The sequence below is a fragment of the Diabrotica virgifera genome, chromosome 1 (assembly GCF_917563875.1).
Source record: "Diabrotica virgifera virgifera chromosome 1, PGI_DIABVI_V3a".
NCBI lineage: Eukaryota > Metazoa > Arthropoda > Insecta > Coleoptera > Chrysomelidae > Diabrotica > Diabrotica virgifera.
Window position 1 is genome coordinate 98,429,152 of NC_065443.1, and position 14,706 is coordinate 98,443,857.

Here is a 14,706-nt window from a genome sequence, read left to right on the forward strand (position 1 = left end):
GTAATTTGTTGGAATATTAGGGGAAGGGGGTACGACTTCTTAGTTTTCTTAGCAGGGAAGGCATAGTTGATCCATATTCAATTTGCTGTTTGATTAGTTACCATGCTAAGTTTTCAATGAAGTCGCTTCTTGAAACGTTTTCATTTATGTTATTAGCTTTATATACACAGCAGGCTACATATTAGCTTTATACAGAGAGAGTCTGTAAAGTGGAATAAATTCAATATCTCAAATACTAATTGTTTTTTTGGAAAATGCTCAGACCCGTCGATTAGTATTTCAAATTGTCCTTTTTGACATTCAATAAAAATGTATACAGGGTGTCCCAATTTAGAGATATGACGTCATCGTCGATTTTCTTAAATGGCAACACTGTCATTTTGATAGCTAATTTGATAGGGTTTGTAAAGTTATACATAACTGCAAAATATCAAATTTTTATTCTCTACCATTTACAAGATAATAGAAAATAACAAAGTTATATCTATAATTTGGAATATATTCAATAATTAAAATACTAACTGTTTTTTTGAAAAATGCTCAGACCCGTCGATTAGTATATCAAATTGTCATTTTTGACATATAATAATAATGTATACAGGGTGTCCCAATTTAGAGATATGACGTCATCGTTGATTTTCTTAATTGGCAACACTATCATTTTGATAGCGTGTGTAAAGTTATACACATCTGAAAAATTTCAAAATTTTATTCCCTACCATTTACAAGATAATAAAAAATAACAAAGTTATGAAGAACAAGAAGTAATCAAATAATAATTGAATTTATTTATTTCAATTAAGCAAATGCTCATAACGTTGCCCATTGACAATTTGACAATAATTGAGGGCAACATTATGAGTTTTTGCTTAATTTATTGAAATAATTAAATTCAATTATTAGTTGATTACTTCTTTTTCATAACTTTGTTATTTTTTATTATCATCTAAATGGTAGAGAATACAAATTTGAAATTTTTCAGTTGTGTATAACTTTACACACCCTATCAAAATAGCTATCAAAATGACAGTGTTGCCATTTAAGAAAATCAAAGATGACGTCATATCTCTAAATTGGGACACCCTGTAGATATTATTATTATATGTCAAAAAGGACAATTTGATATACTAATCGACGGGTCTGAGCATTTTTCAAAAAAACAGTTAGTATTTTAATTATTGAATATATTCCAAATTACAGATATAACTTTGTTATTTTCTATTATCTTGTAAATGGTAGAGAATAAAAATTTGATATTTTGCAGTTATGTATAACTTTACAAACCCTATCAAATTAGCTATCAAAATGACAGTGTTGCCATTTAAGAAAATCGACGAAGCCGTCATATCTCTACATTGGGACACCCTGTGTACATTATTATTGAATGTCAAAAAGGACAATTTGAAATACTAATCGACGGGTCTGAGCATTTTCCAAAAAAACAATTAGTATTTGAGATATTGAATTTATTCCACTTTACAGACTCTCTCTGTATATACAACTAAAAACTGGAATGCGCTTAGTCGCGTGGTCTACGGTTATAGACCAGTGCTCTTTGAATAATGGTAAAAAAATCATGCAAACAGATCGGCGGCGTTTAGCAAACTGAAGAGTAAGTTGGAAGTATTAGTGACAGCTACTAAGCGGGATGGGGGCGTATGTGCAGTTTTATGCAATTGGCGACCACTTAAAGGAGAGTGGTCTACAATTGTAGACCACGCGCCTAACGGAGGGTTAACAGTGCTCGTTTTAAAGGTTTTTTTAAGGACTATAAAAGATATTTGTTGCATTATACCCTTAAAATCGACCATTTCTCTGTTATTTTCAGTTTAACACACCAATTATCAATAAGCATGGACCAAAAAAAAAAATCTTTTTCCACCTACCATATCTCTTTTTGTATTACAACTAGAAAATTTATGAAAAAGCGAATCTCTTCGATTTTTCAGAAATAACAAAAATATTAGGTCTGGATCCCGCGTATGAAAAAAAAAGTTGATTAATAGCAAGCTGAAAATTTGTTAATAGCTTAAGGGTGTCTAGTCGAATAAACTTTGATATATGGGAACACTGAAACAGGGGTAGTTTTAATTGTGGAACAGGTTAAAAATTTGGAACGGTCACAGCACGAAAACGGCACATTTATTTTGTCCGACAGAACAGACTTAAACTCTCCGAACAGAGATTAAACTGTCATGAAAAAATCAGACTGCTATTTATTACCTGTCATAATTCCTGTCATTTGACATATTCTACATGTTCCACTCATTAAAACGCCCATTTGGTGATAAATAGCAGTCTGATTTTGGCATGAGAGTTTAATCTCTGTTCGAAGAGTTTAAGTCTGTTCTGTCGGACAAAATAAATGTGCCGTTTTCGTGCTGTGACCGTTCCAAATTTTTAACCTGTTCCACAATTAAAACTACCCCTGTTCCAGTGTTCACACATATCAAAGTTTATTCGACTAGACACCCTTAAGCTATTAACAAATTTTCAGCTTGCTATTAATCAACTTTTTTTTCATACGCGGGATCCAGACCTATATGTTATATAGTTTTTGTCGTTAGATGCATAATTTTTTAGGTATTCGCAAAAAAACCGTACTAAAAGATGACATTTTTTAATGAAAATGGCAAATTTTCAACCACGAATAACTCAAAAAGTATTGAGTTTTCAAAAAAAAAAGTTATAGAGCAGTTTTTGCTTAGAATTAGGTTCTCTAGGTACTTTCGTGGTTATTTTGCCCAAAAAAATTTCCCCCCTGAGAAGTGGTGGATAGAAAAAGTTTCTACCCTCAAAATAAAAGCGCACATCGGCATAAGATAGACTGTGAATAAGGAGATGAGTAGAGGCTATTCCCAAAATTTCATTAAAATACATGCTGTTTTTGCTCTCGTTGACTGGCGTATAAATAAATATGTGCGAGGGCAAATTCACAGAAAAACTAATATTAGCTTGCTGTATTACTGAAATATGCGAGATATTAAACAATTATTAAACAAACATTAAATACAAAACAAATACAATAACTAGTTAAAAAAATATAGTGTATTTGAAAAATATTTTTCACTTTAAAACGTACCGGGTGTCCCAATAAGAATGGCTCTTGGCCATATCTCAGGAACCGTTTATAGTACAGCAAATTTATAACAAAAGTTGCCTCGGAAAAAGCCTTGAAATTATTTTCATAATTTTAAGTCCACCGCTAGAGGGCGAAATATCAAAAATTAAAAAATCAAATTTTTTTAATATTACTGTTACTGTCACCGGTAAACGACGTTAAGGAAATCAAAGTGGAAATATATAGAAACAAGTAGTGCAATATGGAAAAACAACGAAACATTTTAGAAACATTAGACTTAAATTTGTGAAATCAAATATGCCCAGAATTTTATGAAGAATTCGATGATTGGCATTCCAGTGCCCTTTCATTAGGCAAATTTTGTAAAATTTTAATTTTTTTATTTTTGATATTCAATTGCGCCATCCAGCGGTGGACCTACAATTAGGAAAATAATTTCCAGGCTTAATTATTTATATGGGAAATAAGCCACAATTAAAATGAAAAAAATAATTTTATTAACGTTTCGACGCCCAAATCGGGTGCCGTTGTCAAAATACAAAATATAATTAAAATAAACTAAAGTGTTGTTGCTAAGCAAAAAAATTCTTCTAATAATTTATTTAATCTCACTCATTTATATTGGCAATTCAGACATATATTATACATTTTAAAGTAGAAGACTTTAAAATGATATTGCCAATATTTATGAGTTGCGTTCCTGGGACGACTTACTGAAAGATAGTTCATTCGATTACATGAAATTAACCCCAACTCAAGAATATCCGTCATAAAAAATTATAGCATGTGATATGTCTCTAAAAAGACAACCAAATGCAACGACAGTAAAATTCTCGCGTTAGAGACTTCATAGTAAATCACAAGGGAAAACCAGGAAAAACCCTGTGATACTATCCCGACATCGTAAGTATTTGGTCTTACATTAATTTACTCTCAAAAAATAATACCAAATTCTGACTTGTAACATGTTTAAATTATAAATAATATTAATAATACTAGATATATAAGTAATACTAAAATATAAAATATGTACTAGCTCGATATTATTGACTTACTAATCTTGGTATTTTCTTTCTATTGACTTCCTCTTTCAGTATGGGTAACCACATCCTACTGCATTCTACCGAGGAATTTGCGACACAATTGGTTTCATTTAGCATAATTTTTTTCATTTTAATTGTGGCTTATTTCCCATATAAATAATTAATCATAAAAATGCCACAAGGAAATAGCTTCAGAACAACATTAATTTCCAGGCTTTTCCCGAAGCAACTTTTGTTATAATTTTTTTTTTTCACAAAGCTGTAATATAAAAGGTTTTTTAGATATGGCCGAGAACCATTCTTATTGGGACACCCGGTACAATCAGGTGCACAAAAAGGGTCGATTTAAAGGGTTAATTAATTTTAATTTTAAATAACTTTTTCATAAATAATAGATTTCCAAATTCATACACATTATACGAGGAAATAGAACTTAGCAGGTCACGTGGCTCGAATGACAGATAATATTTGGACAATCAATGGAGATCTATGTCCAGCAGTAGATAAACGAGGATTGAATGATACGAGGAAAAGCAAAATTGCTTTTATATCATCTAGGTTCGGCATACGCCGTGCTAAAGTAGGCTTTTGGTGACCATCTTCGAATAGATGAATCAAGCTGCAGATGGATTGACTGCACGTTGAGAAGCCGTATGGTATACGCAATGTTGCTGTCATGTTCTTCTTTTTTACGTGCCATCTCTGCGACGAAGGTAGGCAATCATCATTGCTATTCTAACTTTTGACACTACAGTCCGAAAGAGTTCAGTTGAGCTGCATCTAATTCATTCTCTGAGATTTCTCAGCCAGGACATTTTTTTTTACTTATGCTGCGCCTCCCTTGAATCTTTCCCGGCAAGTTTATTTCTGTCACCGCGTGTTATATGACCCAAGTTTTTCAGTTTTCTTATTTTGATGGAATCCAGTATCTTCCTGCTCTGTTCTCTATTATTCGTGGTACTTCTTCGTTAGTTACTGTCTTTCTCCAGAAGATTCTCAGCATTCTTCGATATGTCCACATTTAAAATGCTTCCAATCTACTGAGACATTGTTCATTAGGAGTCCATGTCTCCGCATCATACAAAAGAACAGAAAATATGTAACACCTTAGTACTCGTTTTCTAAGATTTAAGCTGAAATCTCTACTACATAATATTTTTTTTATTTAGCTAATGCCTTGACAAGTAATGGCCATTGGCATGGTAGGTACGGTAAATTTTTCAGTTAGGTACCTAGTGTCATATGTAATGTGTGTGTTGAGTGTCTTGTTACTTTGCAAAGTCGACGTCATTGTCTTTGCAAAGAGACGCTAATTGTATCCGAACGTCTGCGGTCCCTCCGGTGAGTACCGACCCCACAAGAACAGAAACTATTTTCATTTATTAATTACATAATATTTGTTTCATATTATTGAAGGCATTTGTAGCCTTTTCTATTCTAACTCTGATTTCCTTGGTATAACCGTTTGTTTCGTTAGTGTTTGTCCCTAAATAGTTATAATTCTGAACTTGTTTTATCGTCTTACTATTTTCGTATAGATTGATGTTTCTAATATTTTTCATTGATATAACCATGAATTTTGTTCCATTGGAACAGACATGTCCTCCGGGGCTGGGGTTGATACGACCATGTGTATGTGTGGTATAATCGTTTGTTTCATTAATCCTAAATAGTTATAATTATGAACTCGTTTTATCGTCTTATTATTTTCGTGTAGATTGATGTTGTAGTATCATCGCAGGTACGCAAAGACTGTCCAGTGTCCACCGTCAACAGTGGGGAATATTTTATCGCCTTTCTCATTACTCTCAAAACCCTCAAAATCATTAACGGAAAAATTGAGGAGGACACAACGTAAAATGGAGAGATGAATGTTTGGATTAAGGTTAAGAAATAGAATAAGAAATAAGGTAGTTCCTAGACCAACCGGAGTAAAAGTTATTATCGAACAAGGCAAATATGGGCGGGACATGTTGCAAGAATAAAAGATGGCAGGTGGACAAAAAAATTGCTTTATTGGAAACCACGGGAAAACAAGCGAAGCCGGGAAAATCCCTAAATAGATGGACCGGCCTCTTAAAAAATTTTGACCAATTGGATAGGGGAGAAGCAAAACAGAAGACGATGGAATTATCTGGAGATCTATGTTAAACAATAAATAAATCACAGCTGATTGATAATGATGATAGTTCAGAATTTTGCGATAATTTTGTCCCACTTAGTTGTACTCATTAAATTGACTTATACAGTGTGTCAATTTGAAAAGTTGCCACCCCCTAGAATTTGGTCCCTACAGAAAATCTAAAAATATGCAAAAATACGTCAAATTTATTTGTGAGGGGGACATTTTGTAGACCACTTTTCAACTAAATTACATCAACCCTATAGCGGGGGCGGACACAACCCCCAAAATTAATGGAAAAGGGGGTTGAGTGATACCTCATTTTGAGGGTCATTAAATTACCTTTTCAAAAATACTACATGCCTTATATTTTTTTTCAGTACTTTTGGAAAAATCTTGGACTCAATACTCTAAAAACTGTTGGAGTTCTGAACTCGATACTTAATATCTTTATGGTTTTACTTGATCTTGCCAAAAATACTTCATAAAAATACTCTAAACACTTTAACACCCCAAAAAAATTCAATTTGGAGTTCAATACTCCAAAAAATTTTTGGAATTCTGAACTCAATATTTAATATCTGTACGGTTTCATTTGATTTTTCCAAAATTACTGAAAAGAAATATAATGTATGTGGTATTTTTGAAAACATAATCGAACGATCTTTAAAATGAGATATCACTCAACCCCCCTTCCCATTAAAGACTTTGAGGGTGGTGTCCGCCCCCGCTAGAGTGTTAGTGTAATTTAGTTGAAAACTGATCTATAAAATGTCCCCTCACAAATAAATTTGACGTGTTTTTGTATATTAGTAGATTATCTATAAGGACCAAATTAAAGGGGGTGGCAACTTTTCAAATTGACACCCTATATGTTATTCAGTGTTAAGCAGTAAGTACTGCTGGACTGCTCAAAACCGTATACATGTTTTTTAGGTTTACTTCTAAGCTCTATACTATAGTTTATATTGGTTAGTAGTCTTCTGTGCCAATTATTATTAAAAGTAAAATCGATTCACTTATCTGAGACATAACTGTCTAGTGACGTTGGTAACTGATTTTTTGGGAAGTTAGGTTGCTATACGTGACTGTAAATTACTACACAACCGAACATACTTGCTCATCGTCAATATTATTAACAGTAAACAGACATAAATAACGTAAACTTTACGCCAAACAATAATTATATATTTACACCATTATAATGTATTGATAACAAATGAGAAAATTATTTATTGTACAAAATAAAAATATTTTCCACAAAATCTTATGACTTTAGTATACACTCACACTATTTCCAATATTTCTTCTGTTTTTTAATAAAAGATTAACTTGATTTGAGCAGTTAATAGTGTGACGTAGACATTTTTGTGTAGTATGTTTCCTATTCCGAATGTGTCAAAATGAATTTCGGCTGAACGAATTCAGTATACCTACCTATCTGCTCATTCCTGAAGCACATTAGTACTTAGTTCATAATAACTTGACTTTAAATAACATTTTATAGGGCATAGGCGCAATATGTCGCCTGTCAAAATGTTTAATGTGATTTAAATATATTATTTTTTCGAATCCTGAAAAAAATAATAAGTATTTTTGAAAAATTTAAACGCAGAATGAAACATTACGTTATTACCGAGGGCCGAAAGTCCCTGAAAACTTATACAATATTTATTTTAATAAGTTACAGGGGTGAAAAAAAAAAAGAAAAAATTTAGTGTCACTTTTAGTTTCAAATATCTCATTCAAAGGAACCATTTTGGTTATTCTAAGAGACTTTCGGCCCTCAGTAATGCAAAATTTTTATTCTGCGTTTAAATTTTTCAAAAATAATTATTAGTTTTCTCAGGATTCGAAAAAAAATGAATACATTTAAATTACATTGAACATTTTGACAGGCGACATTTTGCACCTATACCCTCAACTTGGTAAATTATGGAACAACTCGGTTTTTATTGTAACCTAAAAAATCCGTTTAACTTCTTTATATTTTACCTGCATCCTACATTGCTTTTATTAGGTTGGTCATAAATTAATTTATTAAAGTTCAATACCTACTCGCAATAGACTCTAACTTGTTCACAGGTATCACGTAACGGAATGGTTATACTTTATGGATAATTCTCAAAGTAAATCTCAATAAAGAATATCGCAGAGAAAATTTCAAATGCAGGTATATTGTCGCAGTAAAAGATATAAAAGGTATTACACAGTTATTGTTATGTGCCTTGCAGAATTGTAAAAATGGCTTGGAAATACGAAACTTTTTTGATTATTGCAATAGCCGGCGTTATTGGATTTTCTGTAAAATGCTTAAGAGCCTATAAACCTTTTATATTTGGTAATACTTCGATAATTGTCGCAATATCATTTATAAAATATAGAAAGAAAACCGTCATTTTTTTATGTAAAAGTGGTTTCAGTTAAGTTGGTTGAAATTTTGCAGAGAGGTTGCCTTGGTCGCACCGATTAAAAAATCTCAGTGCTCGAAAAATCAGTCTGAATCCATCATCATTGTTGCTATACAAAAATGTTTAATATTAGTTTAATTTGAGTCACGCGGTATATTAGTTTTAAGATATAGACTTAGATATAGATATAGATAAAATTTTTTCCTAAAATTCAATTATCTGTACGGATGCCGATACCTGCTTGCAAACTAACTTTCTAAATATAATCCTAATGCGTTCTTAAGAATTATATCAATAACAGTACATATTTAGAAATTCTTATCTCTTAGTTTTTGTTTTCCAAAATTCCCAAACAACCCAATTCACGAGAAAGATGGCTGACGTAAGCTTTAACCAAAAAAGGAAAATCTGAAGGTCAAGCAAGACGGTTGCGATGAAAGGGGGTTGGGGGTGTTCCTGTGTTCGGAAGAGTACAATTGGAAGAGCCAGACGGGACAGTCGAACAGTTGGAGCTCAACGCTCTCGGTTCCACGCAAACCGGACTCTTGAATACGTGTTGAGTAACTAGTGCCAATTCTTTTTATGTTTTCGTGCTCATAGTGCGTTTATTGAGCTATCGCAAGCAAGCTATCAGCGTCCAAAATTTCGTTCTTGTAATTGTTTTTAGTAAATAGACTTAGTGAAAACGTTCTTTTCGCATATTTCATTTATCCCAAAGCTTTGGGTGGTCCTTCGCATAAGTATAGAAAAAGTAAAACTATTTCCCTAAGGAAAGAAAATTCAGTTTACTCACAATCGGTTAGTAATTTATGGATTTCTAACCTTTGAAGTAATCAGGAAGCGACTTATTACTTACTTTACTCTCCCAGCTAGCCGGGAAAGTACTTTCCCGGCTAGCATCTGTCACTTTTCTACCTGCAAATGTCAATGTCATTTTTGATTAAAAGATTGTTTAGAAAGAATAGAATCCACTCAACATTTATTTAATTAAGAAACAACAACAACAATAACAAAAAGAAAACTATTTGGAATTATAAATATTAATAGTTACATTCGAATTATGATTACTATTAAAGTAAGACCGTGTTGCTCAAAATTATGAGTTTCAGAAATAGATTTGTCAGATTCAACAAACTTGTTTTGTTACCTAGCAACGATCTCACAGGTTACTTAAAATAATTCATCTTATCACATAATGAAAATGGATACAGATATTTGAAACGAAATTATTATTGGTAGATTGTGAGTATTAGAAATCCATAAACTACTAACCGATTGTGAGTAAAATAGTATACAAACCTCGCGGGAACTCATTCTAGCCTCGCGTCTAACCTTTCCGCTCGGCTGAAATAGAGTACTTTCCCGCTAGGTATGTGATATACTATTACCAAGGGGAAAAACCATGTTTTTTATGATATTTTTTAATTGTAAGAAGTACACACATCAATCGGACATCCTTAGAAAAAATTTAAGAAGTTTAAACGTTTACAGTCCCTACAATGTATCTGTTGGCACTGAGTGACAAATATATTTTTGATTCTCTTTTCTTTTTCCTATATCACTATAAAATTTAGTTGTAGAATGACTAGGCTTGTAACCTTAAATGCCTTTCCTTTTAATTGCCTACCTTACCGTGTGGGGTGGGTATATAGGTAATCAATAATTATTAAAAAATGCTAAGAATAACCCTTGGATGAGAAAAGTGTGACCTTATCCCAAAATGTTTAAGATTAATTTAAAAAAATCACTTTGAAAAAAAAATGTTTATTATATTCTTAACAAACAGGTCGGTCAGGCTTAGATAACCTTAGCTGTAGATAACTTAGATAATACATATTATGTATGTACTCTTACTTTGTTTCTGGCCGCATGGTCTAATCCTAAAGTAAATAAAAAAATATTTGGGTGTTAGTATCTTCGTTAAGATTTTCATATGTGTCAAGAGGCTGATGGGTCTATAATTTTCTAATTTAGTAAAATCATCTTTTTTCTAGAGTAGCACGTAGTGTAAAATATAATTTATATTTATGTAATTTTAATAACTTAATTAGATTTATACTTACTATTAAATACTAGGTATTTAATGATTAACACCTTTTTAATTTTAACGTTTTGTATAACACTCAGATTAATAAAAAAAATATTTTCAGATGCTCCCAAGAAGGCCTATTTGATGATCGACAACCGCATCCTAGATCCAGGCAATCCATTTATTCCGGTTAAAGAAAACTCCGACCTTACCGTCGCATGCGTAGTAGACGAAGGTAACCCCAAACCTCAACTATACTGGGAAATCACCCTAGGATCCTCGGCCTTACTGGATATCCCAGAATTACCCCTTGAAGTGCTCAATTTAACAGAGACGATACGAGACCAAAAAGTGGGTGCCAGAACTGATGCCAGACTTGGAAGGGTCCTACGAGGACACCACAATGCCACTTTAACTTGTTACGTACGACATATTGCATTGGACAAACCACTTAATGCTTCGGTCCTCTTAAATGTTCAATGTAAGTATTTTTGTTTGTATTATTTATATAAGTAATCTATTTTTTGAAGTCAATAATTCTAATTGATCCGTATGATGTTCTTGCACTGTCCCGAAATAAAATATATCGTGACGTGAAATATCGCGACGCGTGCAGTAACCTTGCGATGTACAGTAAGATACATTATAATATATACATACACATATATCCAAAAGTTTGGAATATTGGAATATTTCACATTTTTATTGGTTTTTATATATAAACTCTTCTGAATAGTTAAACATCATTTTGCTTCAATTCTCATCAATACTAAATAAATCTCAAAACCAGATAAACGATACGCAAAAAATGATTTATTCTCTTGGAGTAAAAACTTTACAATGTACCACTTATATTTAAAAATAAATTAGTAGAGAAAAAAATAATTTTTAATATAACTAATTTTCAGTATTTCCTCCATTCGCCTGTATGCATGTCTGTAGATGATTTGGCATGTTGCCAATTAACTGGTCGAGCTGGGCTTGGGAAATTCTCTTTCATTCTTCCTGAGCAGCATCTTTTAGTTCTCAAAAACTAATAGGGATACGGTTTCGCTTCTTGATGCGTGTTTTGAGAATGTCTCAAGCATGTTCAACGATGTTCATATCGGAGAAATTCGAGGGCCACTGTAATATGGATATTTCTTCTTGTTCCAGAAAATTTTGTACTGCTGCTTTTCGATGAGGAGGTGCGTTATCATGCATAAACACAAATTCATCACCTACTGCCCCTCGGAATAGACGCATGACAGGATTTAAAACTTCCTCGATGTACGCGGCCCCAGTGACTCTTCTCTCCAGAACCAGCAGTGCTGTCCGTGTACCACTCATAATACCACCCCAAACCGTAATTCTGCCACCTTCAAATGGAGCACGCGGTTGGGCTGTTTTTAGTCGGGCTTGTCGTCCTGGGGCCCTCCAAACCAGTGTTCTTCGCGAATTAAAAACCAAGCCAATTTTTGAGTCATCAGAGGACAGCACGTTATTTCAGTTAGAACTATGATGCATTTCTCTAGCCCATTGCAACCTTAACATTTTGTGTTGGTAGGTTTGTTTGGGAACACGTAAGGCTCTTCTTTGATACAAATTTAGCGCATTTAGTCTGCGTGTTATTGCTAGCCGCGAAATATTCAGTCCTTGAAGCCTAGCAATTTCTCTGGATATACTACTTCTAGATTCTAGAAGATTTCTTCGAGCTGTCAATTTTATCTGCCGGTCTTGTGCTGCTGTTGTACATCGACTTCTGCCACTTCTGGGGAGATCCTTCACGACATTTGTATCTTGGATTTTTTTTTAAATTTTTGATACAGCACTCTGAGTAACATCAACAATATTCGCGATATCACTTTGAATAAAGCCCTGTTGTAACAAAGTAATTACCTACTCTAGATCTGTCAAAGTGAGATATCACGTTTCTAGGAATTTTGTGAAATGATGTGTAAATACGCTAATCAGTTGAATGTGGCCAAAATGATACAGAAACGATTCCAATTTTTTATCATTTTCATTTAAAAACGCTCTAGAAGAATATTAACAGCAGTTTTGAAACCACCATAGGCGTAAATATATTATTTGTATGTATTCCAAACTTTGGACATGTGTGTACATACTAGGCTGTTCAATAAGCTTTGTGGTTCGAAAAGAGAGCATTGTTACTAGCTTAATTTTATTTTGTTATATAATATACTCTTCATAAGAATGTGTGTTAAGTTTCAGTTCAATCCGTCAATGCATTTTTTATTTAAAAGCCGTTTAGTATCCATGTGTCATATTATTTTTTTACAAGCGTAACAATGAAGTATCGTGCAGTGAGTGAATTTTTGTTTTTGGATAAAAAGCACAGAAAATTTATGAACGAATGTTGAGAGTATATTATGAGGACTCTTCCCCTTCAACTAGCACAGTATAAAGAAGGGTTGCTGAATTTACAAGTGGTCGTACAAGACTTGAAGACGATCAACATCATGGACGTCCAAAAGCAGTAATAATATCAGAAATTGTAAAAAAAAAATACAGGATAAAATTTACACGATACAGGAAAAAATTTAGTTGTTGCCCTAGGGATCTCATTGGGCAGTGTAACCAGTGTTTTGAGTGAAACATTCAGTATTAGAAAGCTGTGTTCATAATGGGTGCCACATTCGCTAACAACGAAAAAAGAAAACACATTGGAGTGTGACTTTCTCAGCAACTTTTAAAGCGTTTTCGAAAGGATAAAGTAAATTTGGTGCGTCAATTCATCACTGTGAATGAGACTTTGGTCTATCATCATGATCCTAAATCAAAACACGAGGCTAACGTGTGGTTTAAACCTAGTTCCTCGGCTATGTTGAAGGTGTTAGCATCATTTTTTGTGATTAGAGAGGAATTTTGTTTGTGCAAATTACTTGCAAACTGATAAAACAATAAATTCTGGATATTAGTTTAACCGTTTAGACCTTCTGAAGGAAATAATAGCCTGTTTTCATAAGAAAAATTTCCTTTTGCATCAGAACAATGCACGGTATCATATTAGCATTTTAAAAATGGCTAAAATCCATGAATGAAAGTTCGAGTTGTTGGAGCATTTACCGTATTCATCATATTTGGCCCGTAGCGACTTCCATCTGTGTAAATACCTAAAAAATTCATGCGTGGAAAGCGTTTTTCATCAAATAACGAGGTCATAACAGCTGTGGATGCGTATTTTGCAGTTCTTCCTCAATCTCAGCTCAGGGATGGAATTTATAAATTGGAATCTCATTTGAACAAGTGTATTGATGTTTAGGGAGATTATACTCAATAATAAAGTGTATTTAAAGCCATGGGCGTCCATATAAAAATTTTTAGAAGGGGGGCAGACGTGAACATTTTGCGCATTACTAAGATCTAAGATTTAAGATTCAACCATCATATATCAAATTTTATGAATTTCGATCAATTAAGTAAATATCTTTATAGTTCACAACATTTAAATTAGAATGATGTAATTGCACATTAAAACATAGTTTTTCTAAACAACTTTTCCTAATAGCAATTTTCAATTTATTATGAATTCAAATACGTAAATAAACAAAGTTTTCGGTATGATGATATAGTTATTTTCCTAACAAGTCCAGAAAGTCATACTTTTCCGCACGCGACTGCAGTTTGCCAACGACGCGAAGCGGGAGTTCGGCAAGCAGTCGAGTGCGGAAAAGAGACATTCTGCAAGAGTTAGGAACAATGTTTTTTCTATGAGTCTTTAAAAAATGACCAAATCTTACTCAATTAATTTAATTAATATGAAAATACATACACAAATTAATTCTTTGACAAGGCTGTCAAAACCAAACTTTCAATATAATTAGTTAGCATGACGACGATCTTGGTTTCCATGATGATGATTCAAAATAACTGTTATTGTCTACCGATTTGACTTTCGAATATTATGTCAAAATAATTTTATTTCATCGAATTGTCGCGTTAATTTCATTAAAACAGGAACACAATAAGATACATTTGAAATAAAATAGTAAATAAAATCTAAATATTAATTTTTT

The 14,706-nt window shown here is 32.9% G+C and overlaps 1 protein-coding gene across 1 annotated transcript in view; it reads left to right on the forward strand.

Moving 5' to 3' along the window:
* The window catches only part of LOC114340452 (CD166 antigen homolog), an 827,535-nt gene that overhangs the window by 180,539 nt on the left and 632,290 nt on the right, over positions 1-14,706 (forward strand). The window contains exon 2 of the mRNA XM_050657653.1: positions 10,809-11,168. Within this exon, the coding sequence (XP_050513610.1) occupies positions 10,832-11,168 (337 nt within the window). The 5' untranslated portion in view covers positions 10,809-10,831. The remainder of the gene's footprint in view (positions 1-10,808; positions 11,169-14,706) is intronic.